The sequence below is a fragment of the Lissotriton helveticus genome, chromosome 8 (genome assembly GCF_964261635.1).
Source record: "Lissotriton helveticus chromosome 8, aLisHel1.1, whole genome shotgun sequence".
In the NCBI taxonomy this organism is placed as follows: Eukaryota; Metazoa; Chordata; class Amphibia; order Caudata; family Salamandridae; genus Lissotriton; species Lissotriton helveticus.
Window position 1 is genome coordinate 212,728,194 of NC_136069.1, and position 12,925 is coordinate 212,741,118.

A 12,925-nucleotide genomic window follows, 5' to 3' on the forward strand; every position below is an offset into this window, starting at 1 on the left:
CAACTCTCCCATGATGGGAATGCCTTCTCCATATACCCGTTTTTTACCCCTGTGGTTCAAGAAGAGAGGCACAAGTTCACAGCTGTTAAAAACAAACAGACTGGCCCAATTCGATTATGCTCTAGTGTACCCTGTGCGCCTTAGAGTCACCCATCAAGGCAAATAACGTTTTTTTACTAAACCATAGCAAGTGGAGAAGTTCCTGAAGCATGTGAAGCGCACGAACCGCAGCAATAGATCGCCGACGGCGTCGCAACAGTCCTCCACGACAGGAATGAAAGATGATTCCCAATGAATGCTGTACTGCTCCTCATATTGCTCTAGAGGCGGAGTGAACTGCGACAATTGTCTAATGAAAGGGGGTTCTCCGGGGTGCATCCTTCCTGTTCAGCCGGTAGGCGTACTGAGCTATTCCACAACACGCCAGGGACCCTCCGCCCCCTAGGGTCCAGCAGTATCATCTGCGATGGACTCATCGGGTGGAGTATACCTGTGCTGTGGCCTAGGCTGGCCCCCAAAGGGTATTCCCCTGCTGTTGTTTACTGCATATATGATGCAGAGTATGGTTGGTTTTCTTTGTTATTTGCTGGGACAAGGGGACGAGGGGTGGGTGAACACTATTGGCAAGTTAGGAATGCTTCAGTGGGTGGGGGAACGGGGGAATGTCTTACTTTCTGCATGTCTTTCACAAGACAGGTTAGTAGTTTTAAAGGTTCACTATGGATGACATGCAAACTAGAGTTTAAGCGCACGACACGCAGAATAGAGTTGTATGAGGCATACACACGTGGATTGGATCACGTCCTACAGACACCGACTTTGTCATTAGCAGACATACAGGGCCATGCCTGACACTGATCCAGAGAAATTGAACATTATATGGAACATCAGGCGGCTGGGGGATCAGCAGAAAAAGAGACACATACTGGCATATTTGGACAGACATCACGTCCACATAGCTATGCTGCAAGAAACGCACTTCAATCCTAAGACACTTAACAACTTTGCTTCTAGATGGGCGGAACATAGAATTTTTTCCTCTTACTCATCGTATGCAAGGGAAACGGCCATACTTCTAAAGAAGCGAATCCCCTTCCACTTAGCGGGAGTTACCTGGGACTCGGAGGGTAGATACTGTCTCGCCTAGGGACAACTGGGTTCTGAATCCCTAACCCTGGCATGCTGTTATGGGCCAAATGTAGATGCCCCGAAATGTTATACCTAAGATTCTTGATATAGGTTCAGACCACAACATTTAGGGGGAGACTTTAATGTTACTTGTAACCCAAACATGGATAGCCCACCCCGCTCCCCACCACTCCACTAAAGCTCGAGCTGTCTTACAGGACACTATTGATACTTATCAACTACTGGACGCCTGGAGACCAGGCGTCCAGTGGCCACTATCTATTCCGCCTTCACAGGGGGAAAGGAGAAGGCAATAGAGTTCAGTGAAAACTCTCCATTAGATGAGGGCGTAAATAGGCTAGGCAAATTTGTCACTCCACCATCTATTGAGCTTCAGCAAATCTGTCGCTCGATTAAGTCAGGTTCCCCCCATGATCCGGCCTCACCGAAACTCCTTGGAGGGAGTTTGGAAGCCCTTGAGCCCTACATCAGAGATGTTCTGGATCTTTCTTTTAAGACCGGCACCGTACCCAAAAAGTGGAAGCAAGCGATTGTGCTCCCGCTCCAAAAAAAACCTAATCTTAGCTGGGATAGGCTAGACAATCTTCGGCCTATTTCCCTTCTTCCCTTTATGGCCAAAGTGGCAGAGAAGGTGGCCAATCTCCAACTCATGACTTTTGTGGAAGAAGCCAACCTTCTCCATCCGACCCAGTTTGGATTTCGCGCACGTCACTCTACGGAGTCTGCGATGCTCCTGGCAACCGAGACCATTAGGCAAGGAGTAGATGAGGGGCATACCATGGCTCTCATCTTACTCGACCTAAGTGCCGCATTCGACACTGTAGCACACTCCACCTTGCTACAGTGTCTTAAAACTGACGGAATAGGGGGAGGAGCCAAGCTCGCGATCGTAATGGTCGCTTCGTAGCTCGGCTCCGTCAACCATCCGGCCTGCAACACATATCCTGCTTCATATCCTGCCCCAAGACGACACACTCGAGCGGATAAAGATGCGTGAATTATTGCTCGTACTCACCGTTTGACCTGGAGGCTCCTGCTTGCAGTGATTCCGAAGTTCTGCCCCCGGAGAGAACGGGGCCTCCATGGAGTCGGGACCGGGGCCTCGCCTACTGGACTCAGCCTGGCGGTGGTGTCGATGATAGCCCCGGCCGAGAGAGGTGCCTGACTGCAAAGGGCCGTTGTGCGAGTAACCCGGTGGATCCGGCCCGGGTCTGCCGCGGCGGCAGTGGTGCTGCGCGGGGTGCGGCGCTCCGAGGACTAATCGTGTGAGGGGATGCCCCCCGCCACTGTCCCGTCCATCCATCCTGGAGCCATGCGCCCGGACTCTGTTCGTAGACCGCGCAGGTGTTAGTGCGGCGGACCCCCGACTTTGGCGGCTCTCCTTTCTGCACCAAGGCTGTCATTAGCGGGGTCCCCCCCCTTCATTTTTTCCCCTTTGTGTGCCGGAGAAGATCCACGTCTGTGTGCCGGCCTCGAGAGCCGTGGGGAGTGGTGTCGCAGCTGGGATTACAAAATGGCGATCGATGGCCTGGGCTGTGGATATCCCCAAATCGGTGGACCTGAGATGTTGGACGGCACGGAGACCTTGCTGTGTGAGCATGAGCCTACTATCGGTGATGTTATCAACGCCTTGCGATCCCTGCACGCGGCCTTGATCCCCGGTGCCCCGGGGGAACCTGTGCGGTCCGCCGCCATCTTGGATGGACGGCTATTCACTGTATCCTCTTGTTTCGATGGAGCCGCTACCTCGCCCCCCCTGGTTGCGGCGAAGATTACTGTCGCCGCACACCGACAGGTCTGCACTCCGGTGGCATTGGAACCCTTGGTGACTCACTGTTTGGAATTTGGAGACTCGGACCCCGGGCTCGGGCTTGTTCCTGTCCGAGCACCCAATGAACATGGTGGACTGTTGTCTATCTCTGCTTCGGTGTGGTCGTTGTCCTGTGCTGCGGGGGAGTTCCGGTTTTTTCAGATGGCAAAACTGAACCCCTGTGTTCTGTGGCTCGGGTTAATTTTCCTGGGACACTTGAATTCTACACCCGGACTTCTGTTCTCTTGTCTGTTGTTGGACCCCCCTGATCTACACCTTTGTCTAATATCTTTTCATTCGAGTGCTTTCTTCCTACTGAGTTGCCTATTTCCTGCCGCTACATGGTGGGTGGTGGTGGTCACTAGGAAAGGCCTGGGGTGAGACAATTTATTCCCGGTGGATCCGCCGGGGTATAGCTTAGCGGCGGACCGGCCCGTAATCATGGCGCTGTGGGTGACCCCCTAGTGTGTTTTACGACTCTCGAGAATGTGTCGCTCTGGTTTTAAAATATTACGTTTGTATGGTTGGGCGGAGGATTGGGGCCGAACGTATTGTTAATTGATCCTTTACTCCCCCCTCCTATTTCCTTCTTGTCTTTATGTTTTTTGCTTTTGTCTTTATTCCTTTTTTCTTTTGTCTTTACTACATTTCGGGTTCGGATTAGGGCGACAGGCACGCTGCTGGGTGGGGTAGGCCGTAGCCTTCTGCAGGGGTGCTGGGTGGGATGGGTGGGTTGGGACTTATTCGTTGTCTTCCTTTTAGTTCTATGGCCCTTTTGTGTCTCTTATAGGGGTGCCGCGTCTGTCCCTGTCTCCCATGGGCTATGTGGGTGGGGTTTGCATACCCGCTGCTTCCTCTATGGGACTATGCTGCATTTTGCACGTGACTCTCACGCCCTCCTTATTATTAATGTTCCCAATCCTTAAGTGTTTCTGCTGTGGGGTACTGGTATCAGCACGGTGTTCTTCCCCTTCAGCTCTGTTTTTCCCTTTTCTCTTTCCTCTCAATAAGGTCAATATGGTGGGTTAGTTTTTCCTTTACAATGTCAATTTTCCGGTTCCTGTTTTGTCTCTAATATGCTAATGGGTGGTGGGCCTGACTGAGACGAGTGAAACTAATTATGGCTTGATTTACTGATATTTGCTCTTACACTGCTGTGCGTTGCTACACCATTCTTCCATATGTCACCCTTTAGCTTTATTGTTGTCAGTGACTCGCTCTGGGAACCCGGTAACGTCTTGTGTTGTAGTCGAACCTGCGATATTCCCTTTTGTATTATTATAAAATTAACCTTCATTGTTCCTATTTGCTGGCCGTCTGTGTCCCCCCCCCCTTTTTTTTTATGCTGTAATGATTGCGATTTACTGCGTTCTATTCCGTGTACTGTCATCTTGGATTTATTGCTTGCCCTCTCGTATTAGTGGCCGGCCTGACTGGTTGTAGGCCCATATTTGTATATCCTTTTTGTCCAAATAAAGGTTTTCAAAAATATATATTTTTTTTTCTTAAAACTGACGGAGTAAACGGGGTGGCACTCGGTTGGATGCAGTCCTTCCTGACTGAGAGGGGCTTTCAGGTTAGACAGGGACAACACTACTCTAGTGTGTTCAATCTCGATCAAGGGGTGCCCCAGGGTTCTGCCCTCAGCCCTACCCTGTTTAACCTTTACGCCTCCCCTGTTGCCACCATTGTGGAAAGGTATGGCATCCAACTGGTATCGTACGCTGACGACACACAGCTGGTCATCTCTCTGTCACGGGCACCCGAAACCGCGGCACTCAACTTCAGTGCTTGCATGCAGGAGCTTGCCTCCTGGATGTCTAACAACTGCCTGAAGTTGAATGGGTCCAAAACGGAAGTGCTCGTGATAGGGGGGGGGGGGCCGTCTGTGTGGTCCTCAGCATGGTGGCCTGACTGTCTGGGTTCAACCCCCGTGCCGGGTCAACAGGCGAAAAATCTTGGGGTTCTATTTGACTCCGATCTGTCTTTTGCTCCCCAGGTAAATCGGGTGGTTGGAATGTGTTTCAGGATACTTAAGAGCCTACGAAGGGTCCTTGACCTATTGCCGGTTGATGCTAGACAAACTCTTGTGCATGCCTTGGTAACATCGAGACTCGATTACGCCAACCTATTATATCTGGGTATTACGGCCAAAAGTCTCAACCGTCTCCAAGTATTACAAAACGCCACAGCCGGGCTGGTGCTGAGGCTCCCTAGGAGAGCACCCTTTAAAGCCGCCTTGAGGTCCCTTCACTGGCTTCCGATCCGTGAAAGGATCACCTTCAAAGCTTTATGCATGTGCCATCGCATCTTTGGAGGTAGAGCACCCGGCCCTCTGAACAGCCTCATCACCCTTTATAGACCAGAGCGGATGCTTAGATCCTCTGGCATGGGTCTGGCTGTCGTCCCCAAAATCTGTAAAGCTCGGATGGGGGGCAGATCTTTCAGGCGCCTTGCAGCCAAGAACTGGAATCTACTCCCCATTGAATTGCGCCTCGAACCTTCTGAGACCAAATTTCGAAAGGCCCTCAAAACCCATCTCTTCCGCCTGGCCCTGCTGTAATATCCTGACCCTCTCACAGGTTTTTCTTTCAGCGCGGGGACACGCCGGAGCGCGTAACCAAGCGCTTTACAAAATTCCGAAATAAATAAATGGAGACATACCTATCCCCATACATTAGAGGGCACACACTACACTGCGCAAGCGGCCTCTTGGGCACGATTGGATTACTGGTTGCTATCCCGGGGGTTGGGCCCCACTATTTTTAAAGTACAGCATCTGGCTAGAACATACTCGACAACGCTCCGGTCAAACTCACTGTCCTCATTAGTCTTTGGCCCTCTATACAGCGCATGGAGGATGTGCACTCCAATTCTCTTAAACTCAGTTTTCCAGGAAGAGCTGCGGGAAGAAGTGCAGGACTAAGGGTTTGGTGAAGAGTGTAGAGACAATCTGGGAGGCATTTAAGGTTACACTTATGGGGTACTGCATATCTAAGGGGTCTGGCGTACTCAGAGACATCACCAACACGTTGCTCAAATTGGAATCGGAGCTCAAAGCTGACTGACCACAAGCCCGAATAGCCCCACCCAAATTAAATTCAGAGAGACACTCACGGAGTACATGGACACAGCAGAGGGAAACGAGATTCCGAGGGAGGTATTGGGTAGCCCGTCGCTATGGGGAGGGAGAAAAGCCGGGCAAGGCATTGGCACACATAATTAGACAACCACGCTATTCCAACTATGTATTAGAGATCGAAGGGTCAGACGAGATGGTGTATCAGGACACGGCAAATATACTCAATGCTTTCACACGACATTACACTCAGCTATACACCACAAATAGGAAAGATACCTTGCACTTCGAGAACTATTTAGAAGATGTGGCATTGGGATGGCTGAGCGATGTGCAACAGCAGTTCTTGTGCGCCCCATTTGAATTCGCCTAGGTCAGGCAGGCCATCATGCACATGCAATCTGGGAAAGCTACTGGTACGGACGGTATCCCAGTGGAGTTTTACAAAACATATATAGATCTGATGGCCCCTATATTGCGTGAGGTATACAAAGAATCGATGGACGTTTGCTGCCTCCCGGCAACCATGAGGGAAGCCCTCATCATTTCACTCTTAAAACCTGGTAAATCGCCAGGTCAGTGTGACTCAAAAAAGACCACTGTGACGCAAAATTACTAGCAAACCTTACTGCGACCCGACTTATTGATGGAGAACTTGACCAATCAGGTTTTGTTCCCAGGAGGGCTACCTCCCATAATTTGAGAACCTTTTTTACAATTTGCCGCTGGCGGCTGTGTTTTTGGATGCCATGAAGGCTTTTGATTCTATCGAATGGGATTATATCTTTGGGGTGATGATACAAATGGGATTCCCGTCCCTTTTTTATCTCCTGAATTCAGTTGCTGTATCACTTGCCAGTCGCTAAGGTGCTTGGGCATGTCTCCCAGAAATTCCAGATCACTAGAGGCACCTGTCAGGGGTGCCAGTTATCCCCATTACTCCTTGCACTCGCGGTTGAACCTTTGGCGGCAAAGCAGCGGCAGCACCATAAAGACAAGTGTAATAGGAGGCAGATACTTATATCGCTATATGCCGATGATATTACGCTATATATATGGGACCCGCAACAAAATTTAAACCCAATCCTTAGGGAATTCACTGTGTTTGGGAAACTCTCGGGGATCCAAATCAACTGGGGGAAATCCTGTATCTTTTCCCTGACGCAGGCGACAATTTGTTTCCTGCTGGATTATCCCCTGGAGTGATGCGATGAAGATCTGCGTTTCTTTGGGCATTCGGGTTACCAAAGACAAGGACGAACTGATGCGACTTAACAATGGCACAGCGTTGACGCACATTGCAGACTGCGTGACCCGCTGATTACATTGCCCCCATCAATAGCAGGGAGAGCATCCCCAATTAAAATGGTGATACTTCCCCCAATTGCTTTATCTATTTTTAAACATACCATAATACTGATACGCCTAGTATGGGGGGGGGGGGGGAAGCAACCGGGGCTGCAGTGGAGTGTCCTCACTAGGGCACACTCGAAGGGAGGGTTTGGCATTCCGAATTATATTATATTAGTGCACAAGGCCACTACGCGTACTACTGAGTGAATCAGACACGTTATATGCCACAAGTGGCGGCGGAGCACTGGCTTGCACACCCTATTCCGATAGATGGCGCATTATAGGACGTGCCTAGAGCTAGGGACAAGACACCCACTACCATTACCTGTACAGTCGCAGCGTGGCAACGCATAGGTTGCATGCTAGAGGTCCCCCTACTATACTCCCCGCTGCTATCCCATACATACCATCCAAACATACCCCTTCTACAAGGGACAATATTTCATAATTTCAAGGAGCGGACAAGCATTAAAACTTGGGGAGACTTGTACCATGCAGGCCAGTTTCGTAGTGCCGAGCATATCTTCCAAGGCCTACAGCAAACTCCACTTGACGTCTTTTTACATATACGACTCCGACAAGGGGTCAGTTTTTTAACCCTGGATTTTCTTGCTGAACCCCCGATACTTGTCCCGTTGCAGCTGATCATTAAAACTGCGACGGCTAAACGCCTTGTCTCTCTGATCTACCACACAGTACACACACAAAAGGAAGAACCGACTGCATTAACACGTACACGATGGGGTGAGGAAATGGGCTTTGATTTGACAGTGGAGCACTGGGAGTATTGCTGCTCGCAGACTGAACTGGTATCGGCCAGCAGCAGACTACGTATAATACATTATACATTTCTCCATTGGTTATATTACACACCAGCCCGGATATACAGATATAAATTACGAAACACAGGCAGTAGTGACAGATGTCATGCTCTGGGAGCAGACTTTCTGCACTTGGCCTGGGAATGCCCGGTAGTGAACGAATATTGGGGGCAAGTATTTGAAGCTTTGACTCTGATGACAGGTACACACATTGAGCCCACGCCACTACTGGCCTTACTGGGGTACGTCAAACCGCTACAAGCTGCGCATCGAAAATACGTGGCCCTCGCACTACTCAGGCGGGTGGCCTGCTGCTGGGGCAGGGGACGGGCACCCAAATTTAAGGTCTGGCTTGACGATTTGGTTTATGGTCAAGAAACGCTAGCCACTTATGCAGAATTGTTACCTAGCACCTCCAGGCTTAGAGACATATGTGGCCCACTGGCATGTTACCTTTTGGCACACCCGCGTGGGTATCGGCGCCCTAAACGCTACAGAGCAAATGCACCACTATCATATAAGTTATCCCCCTGAGGAAGTTGGTGATGTCTGCCCTGCACTACATGTATCACGCCCTAGCATGTTCGAAATCGCCATACACACATGTGATTGGGGAATCATACTATAACTGTGTCATACGCAGATAATACCTGATGGCTGAGAAACTATGTACTGCTTTAATGAGTGGTTAATGAATCTTTGATGGATGTATTCATACTATATTACACTATGATGTGTTGAGGACTCTGATCCAGTGAAGTGGACAATGGCATCGTAAAATATAGAGGCTGTGTCGAATGACAAGTTGCAAAAATGTTACCAATGTATTGTTTGGATGAAAAACAAACACATTTTTTTAAAAAAGTGCTCTCGTTCTTCCTTCCTAATATATTGGCCTTTATTAATGAATAGGCCAGAAGAGGGAGTCCTTGACAACACTAAACCGGGCCACCACAATGACGTATTTCCGAACGTGAACTTCTACTATGGTCTTTACAATCCCAAAACATTACCCTGCGACAGAAGAGAAGACATATGGTGTCTCCATCAGAAAAGATGAAGGATGCTCTTTTGTACACTCCTGAAGGACCTCCCTATTTACCTGTATCTAAACTGCCCCATGTGGACATAGAAATTAATGCCATGAGGGCATGAGCACGGGGCTCTAAAATTGAAGGCAGGTGATTTTAGGGGCACCAGGCTCATAGTGAAAAGCTTGTTGAGGAACTGATTATTCCGTGGAGATACTGCATGAAAGAGATAGGCACATCTGGTGGGTGCAACTGCCACTGGGAAGGGCATAGGAATACAGGGGAAATCTATTGCAGCTCTCTGTTATTTATTTCTTACTGAACTTATGAGTGACCTTGTCTAGAATGGATGAAGAGCACTTTACAAATGCATCAGGGAAAGCTGAAGTTAGGCATGAAGAAGGCTAACCTGGTCTGATTAGCTGCTGGCAAAGGAGAGCTCCCAAAGAGCATCAACTCGCACATTAAGAGGCATTTATTTGGGAAGTAGACCACACAAGTTAAGATTTTATCTTAAGAGTCTTTCCCTCTCTTGTTTGGACACTAGGCATTCCAAGCCATGTGGTCTAGATCCCAAGAGTTTCTAACACCACCTAGGGATGGCATTTGGGCATTTCTCCAATTCTCAGGTGTGCTGTTTCAACTTGAGCAAATTAAGGTTAATAATTGGCTAGATAATGGAGATATGCAGCAAAGACACTGCAATGGAAATGTGACAAGCTTAATGTGCAATTACAATGAACGTGTATACATCACACCAGTGGTAACAATGGGATACAAACAGAATACATCTGAATCTAGTTAGGAAGACGGTGAAACGGAACCCGAGATTACAGTGCACACATAAAACAAACATTAAAAAATTGGCAGAACACAAAATTATAATAGATAAGGCAACAAAGTAGAAGCCCCAGTTACTCGTACACGCAGGTAGTGACAAATATAGTGGTACAAAGTCGCACTGGTTACCATCTTGAGCTCAACAGAATAAATCCAGTGAGGTAATAGAAACATCTATTGTGCAACAACCAAACACAAATGAGTATGTGATGGTCTATACGTGAATATCTATATCTTATATTGGTGCACACCATTGTCTTAACTTATATACTTCCGACTGCAAGGACCGGCCTTTTCATTCCCTCTGTATTTTGTGCCGAATAAGAAGTATGGATGATGAAAATAAAGGGGAGATAATTTTCCTACAAGCAGAGTACACATTTTGAGATCACGAAAAATAACCGTGGAGCACGCGTTTAGGACAAAAACATAGTTAACAATCAGACAATATATCATTACTCCCATGTAATTGACAGATTCGATAACACACAGGTACAATTAAAATATGCAAAGGTACACCCCAGCAAAGGGAGTGCATAAACAGGTTATTTTTATGTTTTTTATAAAAAAATTAAAAAAAGTCCTCAGAAATCATTCTTACTGTCTCTGCTTGCCTCGAACTCTTGTGTTTCCACCCAGTCAGATTTTAGCTGCCCTTGGGTAGCCTGGACTCGAAGGCAAATTCTCCAAGACAGTGGCACAGTATTTGTGAAGTCACACTGTGTCTTTGTGGCATCTTCACAGGTAACTGGATTCCAACTGTGGCGTGATCTGTAACACAGTAACATTAATACATTAGAGAGCCAATGTTTTGATGTGGTATTTTGTGATTTAGCAAATCATGTGGAGACGGATACCAAACCCGCATATGTGGCAATATTACACGCTCAGAAGAAGAATCAGGAGGAGTGCTGGTGCCATATCACTGTGAAGAATTTAACACAGTCAAATCTCATGCAGTTTTTCTTTGCTCACCGACTGCACAGTTAAGCCAATACATCCAGTGCATTTTCTGTTACTAGACAGGACTCAGGCGCCCACACTAAATCTTGTTCCGTCTACCCTGGATACAGATCGTGTGGGGGTATGGGCGTGTGGACCACTCAGCCATATAGGGACATGGAAGAGCATGCAGACAGGCCTGGGGGTCCAAAATTACCCATCCAACTATGCAGTTTTTGGTGAATGACACCAGTCCCACTCACAGTTAAGTAGATGTTCCAAGCAGCTCTGTAGCAAAGTCATACAGTATTGGGCTCTGAACGAAGATATATTCATCACAGAAGCCCAATTCAAACAATAGATGACAAAACTGAAAAGAGCAAAGACGTACTATCAATTAGATAGAGGAATATTGGATAAGGAGACAAACTGATCCAGCTGGTTCAGGATTTAAAGATGCAGTGACAAACTAAACTTAAAACTTAAAACCATCAAGCAATGGTTGGAGTATAACTGGGCTCACTGAAGTGAAGTTAGTCTCCACAAACAATAAGGGTTTTATTTCAAAGATCCAAGGTGACGGATTGTCCTTGCTCAAAGAAAATGTCTGTGCAGTAATTCAAAGTATATACTAGTACACAGCTGGGGTAAGCCAAAAGAGGTCAATATTGGCCAGGTTCATTTGTCACAGCACACCACTAAGGAAATTATAATTAAAAGAGTGAACAGTAAAACTGTGATACTTTGGGATGACCAGTAAGGAGTTATACAATACGAATCTATATTCTGCTACATCCTACAGAAGGTGGAAACTGGCACAGCATATTGACAAATATTAAAAAGCAGGTGTTGCCACCTTTCTGAAATACCCCGAAAAATTATCAATTATTACCAGCTAAGAAGTACAATTTATGTTTTTGAAAAGGTACATTCAACTCATCCCATGTCTCCGGTGGAAGGCAGGGAATTGGTAATTTTGCCAGCATCTCCTCCCACCCTCTGGTCAGTCAGCAGACCTGTTGTGTAAGGCATCTGATAATAATCTGCAAATGTTGGGGTTAAGGCCTGCAGGCCTACAATATTAACCTATTTGTCATTATGTATTTGTGGCACTACATCAGATTTCACTGGATTCATTGCCAGCTACTGCAGTAGTTTCACCGCTTTGTCCCTCCATTCACAGAGACGGGCTTGTAATGCTAGTTAGTTTGTCCTGGCTATATTTATTGCTATCGGTCTAATGGCTTGATGAGTGGCTTCGTGTAGCAGAGCAAGGCGTCTAAAGTGACAGCTGTTTCCGCTTTTAATTTTCTCCACATGCTTGGAGATGCCTTTGCTTTCAGAGACAGAGGTCAAGTAGGTTGCAGTTAGGTCGAGGAAATTTTTTAACCCCTTCACTGCGGCGGCTATTCCGCCGCAGTGCTAAGGGGTGGGGCGGAAGAGCGGCGGGCGCATGCTGGTGACGGAACCGCTCCGTCACCAGCGTCGGTTGCGCTGTGCTTATGACGGAGCGGTTCAGTCATGGCCCTCCCACTCAATAGAACGCTCACGGGCCATGACGGAACCGCTCAGTCATCATCCTGCAGGACTAGTACCATTTCTTGGATTGTTCGAGCCCTGGACCGCCTTACACACGTTCCATAGCGTACTTGCCAAGGACACCTTATTTATGTTAAGCTAAAAGAATGTTTCAACCTCTAATGAAAGGGGGTTTATTGCGAATGAAGGAGAATTTAATGTCGTATTGCAAGGTGGGATAGTTAGTCAATAAATGGAAATTAACAGCATATGATCAAAGTAAGGAAGACGATGGAGATAGTGATCACTATCGGATTGGTAGTTTGGTTATGTTAAGTTTGAGTGGACAGAATTTACTTTTTTATTCAGGGGGACATATGCA

At 47.5% G+C, this 12,925-nt stretch overlaps 1 protein-coding gene across 1 annotated transcript in view; it reads right to left on the reverse strand.

Annotated features, from left to right (window-relative positions):
• IFNGR2 (interferon gamma receptor 2) overlaps positions 1-12,925 on the reverse strand; it is an 87,383-nt gene that overhangs the window by 54,006 nt on the left and 20,452 nt on the right. The window contains exon 3 of the mRNA XM_078656952.1: positions 10,685-10,854. Within this exon, the coding sequence (XP_078513078.1) occupies positions 10,685-10,854 (170 nt within the window). The remainder of the gene's footprint in view (positions 1-10,684; positions 10,855-12,925) is intronic.